At 45.9% G+C, this 12,954-nt stretch overlaps 1 protein-coding gene across 5 annotated transcripts in view; it reads right to left on the reverse strand.

The window, feature by feature from the left end:
* Positions 1-12,954, reverse strand: part of Insr (insulin receptor) — a 132,957-nt gene that overhangs the window by 55,493 nt on the left and 64,510 nt on the right. The window contains exon 1 of one of the 5 annotated variants that reach the window (XM_047530738.1): positions 9,352-9,491. The exons of the other annotated variants lie outside the window; for them this stretch is intronic. Within the exon in view, the coding sequence (XP_047386694.1) occupies positions 9,352-9,418 (67 nt within the window). The 5' untranslated portion in view covers positions 9,419-9,491. Of the gene's footprint in view, positions 1-9,351; positions 9,492-12,954 lie in introns of those variants that run through there. 5 annotated transcript variants of the gene reach the window in all.

Raw genomic sequence — 12,954 nt, forward strand, 5'->3', positions numbered from 1 at the left:
ATAACACGAATAGGGTAAAAGGTAAACAATTGATGGATCCGGGTACAATTCTTAGAACTTATCCGTTTGTTTCTTTTGTAACTACATCAAAATAAAGAGCGATCAATTTGTCAAAAGCAAAGTTAAAAGCTTAAGTAGTAAGAGAAATGAATGCAACGCTGCAGGATAAATAACTTGCACACAGAAATGCAGCACTTTGACTCCCCCCACCCTCGCGCTTCGTCCCCCTTCTTAAATCAGTTTGGTTTTTCTTAAGAAGCTGTATGGTGAAACAAAATCAAAGACAAAAACTACTCTTTAATGTTTAAATGTTTCCATAGTGTGGCAAACGTCGGTAACATTTTGCTACATTCCTTCCCAAAGCCTGTCGCTTAAATTAAAACAAAAACAAAACAAGTTCAAAATTTATTAGTCCAAACATTATTGCTTTCCAGAAATTTCCAAACCACACGGTTACATCATGAGCCTGCCGGCACATTCACAACCAGCCCTTCTTCTCTCCCTAGTGTGAATTTTATAAACTCCTTAAAACAATATACTTTGTTTCCATTCAAAGCCTTTCTCTCCCACGCTGGCCCAGACCCTGACCTCAGAGGTTCGAGTCCCCGGGGCCAAATTCCTCCCCTTGGAATCTAGTAAATGATTTAATGGTGGGTGGGGGCAGGGCCTGAGATTTTGACAACTGGGTGGTCGGTAGCGCGACTGCAGGAGCGCCGGTCCTTGAAGCAGGGAGGCGCCCCTTTTCCTTCCCTGACAATACGACACCAGCCCGAACGAACGCTTTTGGAATTTAGCTGTAGAGCTCTTTGGAGAAATACGGCGCACGCAGAAGCAAAAAAAGACGTGGAGCCCAGGGACCCTCCCCGCGAGGGCGGCCTCACGATTGGTCAGTTTCGCGTACGTACGTGAGAGTGAGTGTGAGCGTGAGTGTGTGTGAGCGTGTGTGTGTGTGTGTGTGTGTGTGTGCGCGCGCGCGCGCGCGTAAGTGCAGGAGGGCCCAGTGCGAGCTGAGCAGCTGTTCGGAGGAATACACTGCGCGTAGAGGCAGGAAAAGCAGGGAGAACAGTCCCAGAACGGGGCCTCCTCACCCCAAAACTGATGGAGTGTACGCGTGGGTGGGTGTGTGGGTGTGTATGGCCACAGGGGCGGGCCCAGTGCAAGCGGCGGACTTCTTCGGAGATCTACAGCGCACACAGACGCCAGGAAAGGGGCGGGGCGGGGGAGAGCCTTCCCGCTAGGGCAATCTCAGGATAGGTTGGTTCCCGGCGGTTGTGCCACGGGAGGCGGGCCCAGGCTTGTGAGGCCCCGCCCCCTCAAGCCTGCGGCGTCCGCGCGCCACAAAGCCGGCGGCGCGTTCTGTTCCTTTCGGTGGAATCCAGGCCGGAGTGCAGCTGCAGCCGCAGTGCCGCCCTCGCGCTCAGCCAATGGGCGGGCGTGCTGCAGGGCCCTGGCCCCACCCCCCAGGCGCGCGGGGCTGCGCTCGCCGGACCCGCGCTCAATGGAGCACTGCAGCCGCTGCACTTCTCGCCGGGGCTCGGGGAGGGCCTCTCCCGAGTGCAGACCGTGCAAGGAGCACCTACGACGCATGGTACTTTGAAAAAAGCTAAAGGAAACTACTCAGCTGAGTGTGCATCGAACATCCACCCGAGTGGCTTGGGCTGCGCGTGGCGCTGGGCGTGTGCCCGGGAGGAGATCGGGTCACCGCGTGGCAGCGCTCGGGACTGCCGGAGGGACGCTCTGGCCCCAGGCCTCGCTGGGGAGAGGCCCAGAGAGGGGCAGGACCACACAGCAAAATCCCCCACTGGGGCGGGGATGGGAGGGGAAGGTCCGCATTTCTGTACTCCCCGGGACAGCACGCCCTAATGTGCCGCCCACAATGTGCCCAGAAAGTCAAGGATCGTACTCACAGATACTTTCTTTAATGCCACGTTTTGGGGATGCCTCTGGCCAGTATTCTCTGCCTTTGAAGAGACCAAACTTGTGTTCTCTATATATTTGCAATTCCAGTAAACCGAGGCAGCAAATGGGCCTTATCTCACGTAACAACCTCCTCATCCATTCATAAATACACTTTAAAATGTAGTCCTTTTGCAGCATACAATGTTCAACCCATATTTAGTTAATAAGATCTCACTAACTCCAATATTCAAACAACCACCCCCAATAAAGGGAAAACAGACACAGAAGGGCCAATAATTTGTGGATGCCAACCCAGCCAGAACTCAAACCCTGATCTCCTGAAGAGACTGAGACTGGTAGTATCACTGAGTCACAAGCTGTGAATTACCTTCATATCTTCATCCTGGTTCACCTCAATTGGCCCCATCTAGGCACTGGGGGTACATAAATGGATGGGTACCCTGTCCCTGCCCTCCCAGGATACACAGAAGAGATATAAGCCCTACATAAGGGATGAACTTTTGTCTTAGTTGTTACTGCATCCCAGAGTCAAGCATACAGTAGGTTCATGCTAAATTATAGGAAGAAGGGAAAAAAAAAAATGGGGATTAAGTGACCTCCAGAAAACAGTACAGGTAGAAGTGTGAATCCCCAGGACTGCATCAGGGATCTGCAAACAGTTGATGAAGGGCAAAGTACAGGGAGAAGAGAGGCATGATCAGGCCACAAAGGAAAGGTGGGGAGCCCAGGGGCTTAGACTTTGTGCCACCCCCACCCTGGGAGGAGCCAGAGAAGAACTTCCAGTAGGAAGGACACCAGCAGATCCACATTTGGGGGCAGCTTTTCTGACTCTGGTGGGTAGACCAGAAGACATCAGGGAAAGGAGGAAGAGGCTGGCCTAGGTAGCCATCTGCACTTACCTGCTGGGGGACACCCAGGCTTTTACCTTGCATATCTGAACACAACTCAGGAGGGTAAAGAAGTGTGGAGTCCAGGTCATCAGTGCTGGAGAGCCAGGTGTCTACACAAAACTGCATGTTTGTGGTTGCCAAGTCACAATTAAGCCACCCAGCCTGCTCTGAAAATTCACTCTTGCAAAGGTGTAAGGCCCTGGGGTTGTTTGCACATTCTTGACATTTTCCTGATTTGTGTATATAATATAACATTTGAGCCAATTAACTATAGGAATAACTTTTAAAGTTGCTGCCTTTCAATTTATTTATGTCTTCTGCTACTTGAGTCAATATGCATTTTACATGCTATATAGAAATTAAGGATAGCGAGAGAGTACAAGTGACCAGATACAGGGATAACTGTTTTCAGGGGCAAATTCGGAGTATTGATTTCTCACAACTGGAAACAAGCTAAATAAAATGAGCACTTAGGTCCGTATATGAAGTTACTTTGGTCAGTTTCCAGATTATTAGCAAAGTTCTGCTTATGATTTTTTAGTGGACTTTAAGTTACATCTCCGTTTTCATTCTTAATTTTATATACAATATTTGTTCTCTCCATCTCCCTCCCCCGTTTTTCTCACCTCATTTGATTGATTCTTGTCTAATTTGGTAGTCACTAGCCACATGTGGCCACCAAGGACTGGAATCTTGGCTAGTATGGCCAAGGAAGCAAATCTTCAACTTAATTTTCATTAAAGGCAGCACAGCTCTAGAAGATTCATTCTTGAATTTGTCAGTTGTTTTCAATCAGTTCATCCCTGCTGATTTATTATTTCCTTCCTCCTGTATAGGCTGGTTTCATTATTCATTGTCTCATTTTTGTGATTTCTCAACATAATCATTTAAAACTCTGCATTCATCTCCACATTCACACCTTCATTGTCTTAGAATAATCTACACTTCCAGTGCCTTGATCCCCCTTGATCAAAGTTGAAAGATCTTGAGTTGTTTTTGTTGTTTTAAGTGATAGAGCGGTCTGCGGCAGTCTTGCATGCTTGTCTGGTTAAGTTTTTAAAAATTAATTTCTGGGGCTGGGGTTGTAGCTCAGTGGTAGAGTGCATGCCTAGCATGTGTGAGGCACTGGGTTCGATTCTCAGACCACATATAAATAAATGAATAAAATAAAGGTCTATCAACATCTAAAAAAATATTTTAAAAAAGAACTAACTTTTAATTATGCTTAGTGGTAGCCAAAGATTAGGGTCAGTGCAGGGTCTGTTTTTTGGAATGTATTGGGCATTATTTTTTATTTAACAGATGATCAATTTTTCTAAATATTCCAAGAGCACTTTAAAATGTGTATTGTTTGCTTGGTGCAAAGTTCACCCATATCTGTTCACCACCATCTTATTAACGTCATTAGTCCAACTCCCTGTCGTCTAATTGAGTTTAACCTACATGATCCAGGCTGTGCTGGGACCTCCTGGCGCTCTCCGCTTTTCTCCTTTTGCATTTCCAACCGTCTTCTCGCTGAAGTGTGCTTCTATTCTAGTTGATGCCCCTTCCAAAGTTGCAAGTTCTCCTTTTCTCCCTGATAACACCTTGTGCCTTGAATTCTTGGCTTCTCTTTCTCTGTGTTTAGCTCCGTGTTGAGGTTTTCTGTGTCATTGCTGGAATTAGGTATGACAACTTCCTAGTGGTGGGAGGGAGAGGACGGCAGCCTCCATGGGAATAGGGAAGTACGAATGGAGAATAACAGTCTGAAACCTGTCCCTGTGCAAATAATAGTATGAAATCCGTCCCCGTGCAGGGTCTGTGCGAGGAGAGTTTCCATGGGGACAACCTCAACCATAAAAAGTGCCACTCACATGACTGATGGCTTTCCAATAACAAGTATGTGGTAGTCTCAGATACACGTCAAAAGATACGGTGTTCCAGGGCTGCTGTGCACATGAGCTGGCAGTCTTGCGTTTGTGGACAGGGAATGGAGAAAATTCCCTCAGCTCCTCAAGGGCAAAAATCAACATTGGAATGTACTGAATTTCTGTAGAGACTCCATGAAACAGAACCATAAGTCAGAATGAAAATACACCTATTGCAAATTCCATGGTGACAAAAGGGAGGCAGCTTTTTTTGGCTTATTTCCTGATTGAGTTGGCTCCTAAAGCCAAAATGACTGTTTTCTTCTCTACTGTAGAAGAAAAGAGGCTCTGTGTGCATCTCCTAGCCTGCAGCCTGGGTTCCTGGGGGCACTTCCCATCTGTATAGTGATGGTGTTCTCTGATTGGGGCAAAAGTTGTTTATTTCAACTAGAGAAAAGAATGTGTTTGCCCCTTTGCCTCTGGATCCTCTGACTTCTCCAGTTACTCAGATCCACTTCACAGCTCTCCATCTACCTGAGCAAGCAACTCTTACACCTGAAACTTCCTGGCTCCACCTCCACTTAGGCTGCTGAGAGCCCCAGTGCACAAAAGAGAATGCAAAAAGAAAAACAAAGCCTGCAGATGCCTCCACATCAGGCTGGAGCATTTCAACCCCTGGTGAGAAGAAAGTGCGTTGATAAAAAGTGTATTCTTTTACATGAATACTGCAACCACAAAGAAATCGTGTTTCCCAAACCAAGGTCAGCAATGACCACGCCCTCACCCTCCTGTCGGGATTTATTCAGAGGGAGGTTTTTCTCTGCACCATGGACCTGTCCTGGAAACCCTTTTCACCTTTACAGACGGGCTGCCGGGTGCAGTCTTAGTTTCTTAATTAAAAAGTTTAATAGGCAGCAAACCATGTGCTGTTGCTGTCCCCATCACTGAGCACTATCCAGTGGATTTAGTCAAGCTACAAAGTGGCAGGTTCCACAAAGAAACATCATATCAAAATCTCTGGGACACTATGAAAGCAGTACTTAGAGGAAAATTTATTTCATGGAGTGCATTCAATAAAAGAAGTAAAACTCAACAAATAAACGACCTAACACTACAGCTCAAAGCCCTAGAAAAAGAACAGCAGAACACCAAAAGTAGTAGAAGACAGGAAATAGTTAAACTCAGAGCTGAAATCAACGAAACTGAAACAAAAGAAACAATACAAAAAATTGACAAAATAAATAGTTGGTTCTTCGAAAAAATAAACAAAATTGATAAACCTTTAGCCACACTAACAAAGAGAAGACGAGAGAAAACCCAAATCACTAAAATTTGGAATGAACAAGGAACTATCACAACAGACATGACTGAAATACAAAACATAATTAGAAGCTATTTTGAAAATCTATACTCCAACAAAATAGAAAATTTCGAAGACATCAACAGGTTTCTAGAGACATATGAATTGCCTAAACTGAACGAGGAGGACATACACAATTTAAATAGACCAATTTCAAGTAATGAAATAGAAGAAGTCATCAAAAGCCTACCAATAAAGAAAAGTCCGGAACCAGATGGGTTCTCAGCCAAGTTCTACAAAACCTTTAAAGAAGAGCTCATTCCAATACTTCTCAATGTATTCCATAAAATAGAAGAGGAGGGAACCCTCCCAAACTCATTCTATGAAGCCAATATTACCCTGATACCTAAACCAGACAGAGACACATCGAGGAAAGAAAATTTCAGACCAATATCCTTAATGAACATCGACGCAAAAATTCTCAACAAAATTTTAGCAAATCGCATACAAAAACATATTAAAAAGATAGTGCACCATGATCAAGTGGGTTTCATCCCAGGGATGCAAGGTTAGTTCAACATCAGGAAATCAATAAATGTAATTCACCATATCAATAGACTTAAAGTCAAGAATCACATGATTATTTCAATAGATGTAGAAAAAGCATTTGATAAAATACAGCACCCCTTCATGCTCAAAACACTAGAAAAAATAGGGATAGTGGGAACATTCCTTAATATTGCAAAGGCCATCTATGCTAAGCCCATGGCTAATATCATTCTAAATGGTGAAAAACTGAAAGCATTCCCCCTAAAAACTGGAACAAGGCAGGGATGCCCTCTTTCACCACTTCTATTCACTATCATCCTTGAAACTCTAGCCAGAGCAATTAGACAGACCAAAGAAATTAAAGGGCTACGAATAGGAAAAGAAGAACTCAAACTATCCCTATTTGCTGATGATATGATTATATACTTAGAGGAACCAGGAAATTCCACCAGAAAACTTTTAGAACTCATAAGTGAATTCAGTAAAGTAGCAGGATACAAGATCAATGCACATAAATCTAATGCATTTTTATACATAAGTGATGAATCATTGGAAAGAATAATTAGGAAAACTACCCCATTCACAATAGCCTCGAAAAAAATAAAATACTTGGGAATCAATCTCACAAAAGAGGTGAAAGACCTCTACAATGAGAACTACAGAACACTAAAGAAAGAAATTAAAGAAAACCTTAGAAGATGGAAAGATCTCCCATGTTCTTGGAGAGGAAGAATTAATACTGTCAAAATGGCCATACTACCAAAAGTGCTATACAGATTCAATGCAATTCCAATTAAAATCCCAATGACATACCTTACAGAAATAGAGCAAGCAATCATGAAATTCATTTGGAAGAATAAGAAACCCAGAATAGCTAAAGCAATCCTCAGCAGAAAAAGCGAAGCAGGGGGTATCGCAATACCATATCTTCAACTCTACTACAAAGCAATAGTAATAAAAACGACATGGTATTGGTACCAAAATAGACAGGTAGATCAATGGTACAGAATAGAGGACATGGACACAAACCAAAATAAATACAATTTTCTCATACCAGACAAAGGGACCAAAAATATGCAATGGAGAAAAGATAGCCTCTTCAACAAATGGTGCTGGGAGAATTGGAAATCCATATGCAACAGAATGAAACTAAACCCATATCTCTCACCATGCACGAAACTAAACTCAAAATGGATTAAGGATCTCGGAATCAGACCAGAGACCTTGCATCTTATAGAGGAAAAAGTAGGTCCAGAGCTTCAACATGTCGGCTTAGGACCAGACTTCCTCAACAGGACTCCCATAGCACAAGAAATAAAAGCAAGAATTAATAACTGGGATAGATTCAAACTAAGAGGCTTTCTCTCAGCAAAGGAAGCTGTCAGCGGTGCAAGGAAAGAGCCTACAGAGTGGGAGAAAATCTTTGCCAATCATACTTCAGAGAGAGCACTAATCTCCAGAATCTATAAAGAACTCAAAAAATTCTACACCAGGAATGCAAATGATCCAATCGACAAATGGGCTAGGGAAATGAATGGACACTTCACAGAAGAAGATCTACAAGCAATCAACAAACATTTGGAAAAATGTTCAACATCTCTAGTAATAAGAGAAATGCAAATCAAAACCACCCTAAGATTTCATCTCACCCCAATTAGAATGGCGATTATCAAGAATACAAGCAACAACAGGTGTTGGCAAGGATGTGGGGAGAAAGGTACACTCAGACATTGCTGGTGGGGCTGCAAATTAGTGCAGCCACTCTGGAAAGCAGTATGGAGACTCCTTAGAAAACTTGGAATGGAACCACCATTTGACCCAGCTATCCCACTCCTTGGCCTATACCCAAAGGACTTAAAATCAGCATACTACAGAGATACAGCCACATCAATGTTCATAGCTGCTCAATTCACCATAGCCAGATTGTGGAGCCAACCTAGATGTCCTTCAGTTGATGAATGGGTAAAGAAACTGTGGAATATATATACAATGGAATATTACTCCACCATAAAGAATGATAAAATTATGGCATTTGCAGACAAATGGATGAAATTGGAGAATATCATGCTAAGTGAGATAAGCCAAACTCAAAAAACCAAAGGACAAATGATATCGCTAATAAGTGGATGATGACACATAATGGGGGGTGGGAGGGGTTAGTGTTAGGGTTAGAGTTAGGGTTAGGGAGGGGGGCAAGAATGGAGGAAGGAAGGACTGTGTAGAGGGAAAAGAGGGGTGGGAGGGGTGGGGGGAAGGGAAAAATAACAGAATGAATCAAACAACATTGCCCTATGTAAATATATGATTACACAAATGGTATGCCTTTACGCCATGTAAACAGAGAAACAACATGTATCCCATTTGTTTACAATTTTAAAAAAAGCAAAAAAAAAAAAAAAAAAAGTGGCAGGTTCCAGATACAAGCTGGTAACTGCAACTGTTCCCCAGCCTGAAAGGGAGACACAGAAAAACAGGTGCAGGGTGCCCAAGGAAGTTTAGTGACAAACTGTAACCCTGCTCTTAAGCCTGGGCTGTTAATTTCCTCAGCAAGTTACTCTATCAAAGTCAAAATGTTGCTTTCTTGCATTCAACAGCAAATGCAGACAGATAAACGTCAATGTAATGGCTGGGCCTCTGTCCTTGCTATGCAAGCAAGCTAAGGGACAGATGGACGGACAGTCAGTCACACCTCCCAGGCTCCCAGCGCCAGGCCTGGGGTGGGAACCAGAGCATGGATCAGAGAACTTCTACCCCTGCTGCTCTCCTAAGGCTCTGTCATCAAACCTGGAATCCACCCCTTAATCACCAGAGAGTGGGGTGCCCGGAACGACGGAGTCAGGCAGACCTGGACGTAGAGCAGATGCTTGCACTTCCTGATCACAGGACTGTTCTCTGCGCCTCGATTTCCACATACACAGAAGAACTGTAATAGTACTGGACTGATGTGAGTCCCGGAATGCAGTGAAGCAGGACACCTGTTCCACACGGCATCCCTCAGCCTGGATTCCTCCACAGAGGAGTGCTAACAACCTCCTCTACCCCCTGGGGCAGGAGCTCCAGGTTGGATGGACCAAGTGCCCAGATTTCAGGTACACACCAAGCATCTTCCATTTCCTTCTGCTTGAGGTTTTCTTGAGGAAACCGTGTCCATTTCCACTTTTGTGGGCCACTCCCAAATCAGCCCTGATTGGTCTTTCTGGTGGCCTGAACCGGTCACCAGCGCTGGAAAGCCATCCCCACTACACTCCATTCAACAAATGCAAACACACACTGGCTCTATGGCAGGCGTGGAAATGACCCCACTGTCTGTGCCCCCAGGACCCACAATTAAGCCCAGAAAGGTGGCAGGCAGCTCTGCACGTCCATTCAGAACAACCCACAATCTCTTCTTGTCCCCGCCCACCTTCCACTCATCTCTTCCCCCAAAAGTAACAGCCCAAAGAGTCATCAAGGATCTAAATAAAACAAGCAACCTGCTCTTTTCTGAACCCCTAATACCATGTCGTAAAATAACCACAATTCCCAATGACACCTACATGCCCTTTGAAACCACTTGGAAACTTCTAGAAGGGCTCACCCACAGTAGTAGAACATTCAGGCTTGAAAGGAAAAACACAAAATGCCCAATTTTCCTCTCAGAAATCAAGATTTAATAGCCTCCTAAGAAAACCATAATTTGAGGGCGATTGAGAAGGCTCTTCCCAGAGGCCTGTGATTATGGGATGTTGGAAAAGTTGGGAACGTGAGCCTCGAGTGAATCTGGGCTCAAACTGAAATGAGTTGAGACCAAAGCAGGAGGTGTAGCTAAGTTCACACACACAACCCGATAGGCTCAAGGAAGTCAGAGAGCAGGAAATTCTCACAGAGAGAAATAAAGCTGCAGTCTCAACTAAAACACATCCACCCTCTGAGGCAAAGACAGCAACCCCCTCTGAGGTACCACTGATCCTGTGCCACGCAACCCTTATGTGGCCACCAGGAGGAACTGCCAGCTCAGCCTTCCTGGGCAGACTCCTCACACCCACTTCCACTTCACCTTGAGTTTTCCCCTTTGAAGTACAAAGATCAAAGGCACTCCTTGGTTCTCACATTTGAAACCCCCCTCCAAAGTTCCTTCCTATGCTTCACCACCACCACCACCCCGCCAGCGGCCCATTATTGAGAGTCCCACAGGATGCAGAGATAAAATTTAATGCACTTCCCTTAGCAACCAAAAAAAAAAAAAAAAAAAATGTTCGTGGAAAATTAAACAGCAATATCCAAATAGAAACTTTACTTTAGAAAAACGGGGTCTAAAACACACACATACACCAAGTGTTATAACCTTGACCAGCTTCAGAGAAAACAATTCTCAGGCATGTGAGAAACCAGCAGCAGGGATTCCATGGAAACGGGTGGGAGGGGCCAAGATAAGCCCAGTGCACCATGCAAGAGCCAGGACCCCTCCAGGAGAGCTCCAGAAGAGGGAGCAGCTACAACTACGAAAAGCTGGCCTGAGAGAGCACCTCCACGTGAGGCCCGGCCCTCCTCGGCCCCACTGGTACTCCGTTTATGGCCCGTGGTCAGAAGCTAAGGTCAGAGAATCAGACAGATCCAAGGTGGACTCTGCCTGACGCTGGCATGCACTGACCAAAGACTCCATTTCCCTGAGCCTTTCTTAAATGGAGAAGCATTAGGCCACCTACCTTGAAGGACTGGTGCAAGGGGCCACAGCAGGAGGTGGCTCTCTGCCAGGTAAGAGGCCCTTCCCATCTCAAAGACCCACTGAGCTGGTGAGCTGTGATTCCTCGTCACTTCTACATCTGAAGGGAAGGGGAACTAGCATTGCTGAGACCTTCCTCTGAGCTAGGTAATGTCCCTTCATCACTGTCCTCACCGTAGCCACCAGCCAGGCAGCACGCAGGCCTCACTGGGCTCCCTAGCGCTGCAGACAAATTTAAGCGAACGGTAATTAAAATTTGCAGCACCTGTTTTTATGGCAAGTGCCAGACAAAGTCCACAATCCTCTGTGGACTAAAGTAATAATGCTGGCCACCAGCGTCCCTAAACTCTGTGCACCAATCAGTTGGACAATGAAATCCATTCCTTAAAATCACCAGGCCTGCCTTCGCCACCTCAGCACCTTGGCCCGTGCAGAAGTCACTGCCGCCAGGTCCTCGCGCCACGGCTTCCCCTTTGTCCTCCTGGTCTAGCCTCAGAGGGGCTCCCCCGGCACCCTATCCCGAGGCAGCCCTTGCCTGCTGCCTCAGCCTGTCATCCTGACATAGTTCTTCCGTGGACTTCAAGGACACCTGACATGATCCTGTCCATCTGCTCGCAGGTGTGTTTCTTGGGCTCCACACACCCCGTGGAGTGTGCAGGCTGCCCGTGGCTTTTATTCCCCTGCAGACCCCAAAGTCCAGGACAAAGCCCCATTGTACAAACGGTGGCTCCTGTCGTCAATGATGTCCTCACCTAGGCGGAGTTCTGCCAGCCCAAAGCGAGCCTGGGACAAGTCACTGAGTGTGGAAGCCTGGGACAAAACTAAGGTTGCCCAGGCATGGCTGGCCACCGGCGACACCAGGTGTCAGCCTCTGCTATAATCTAGGAAATGAAGTACAGTCCATTTTGCCACAGAGAACACATGTGTTACTACAAATCCCTTCCTTTATGGGAAAAACGGATTAGCACACAGCACCCAAATGCATCATTAATGACAAAAAGACAGGACTCCAATGGAAATAGTCGCACGGTTTTTACAGGTTAAATGGTTTAGAAATACATAACCATTCCAAACATAAGACCCCTTGACTTTGAAAAGGGCCCCAAGTTTGTGGAGGGAGAGGGTGGCCAAGTGCAACCCAACCTGAAACTCGGAGCGGGCGCCTGGCGATCCACCCACACGCCACTTTCAGGAAGGTGCCAGTCCTCCAAGCAGCCTTGCGAGACCGGCGAACGGCGACGCCCACCTGCCCCACGCAGCCTTCGAGAGCCACACATTTATTTGAAACCTCCAGCTTCCGCCCCTACATGTGTGCAAACATTGAAATCAACTCCATAAAAGTCGTGTATCTAACTCCATTGAAGAGCCACGTGGGTTTCAGGATAAAAATAACTTGAAAGCACACAGGTTAAAAATAAAGACTGTGCTCCACGCCCCCCACCCCATCCTTGAATCCTGCTTCCTCCGCCCTATTCCACCGCAAAGGGCAAGGTTCTCCAGTGCGCTCAGCACTCGGGGAAATCGCCCCAAAGCCAAAGTGCTGGGGCCGCCAGCAAAGGGCTGTCCCGGCAATGCTGTCCATAATGACAAAGGGCTGGAAACGTCCATTGATTGAGGACTAGATAAATCGATGGTCACAAATGGACACGGCCGTAAAAGTAAATGTGATTCACAATGATGTCCAAGACGTACTACTGAGAGAGGAAGTCAGGGAGTAGCGCAGCGAGAAAGCGAGAAAAAGCTAAA

This window comes from Sciurus carolinensis, chromosome 17, assembly GCF_902686445.1.
Source record: "Sciurus carolinensis chromosome 17, mSciCar1.2, whole genome shotgun sequence".
NCBI classification, from domain to species: domain Eukaryota; kingdom Metazoa; phylum Chordata; class Mammalia; order Rodentia; family Sciuridae; genus Sciurus; species Sciurus carolinensis.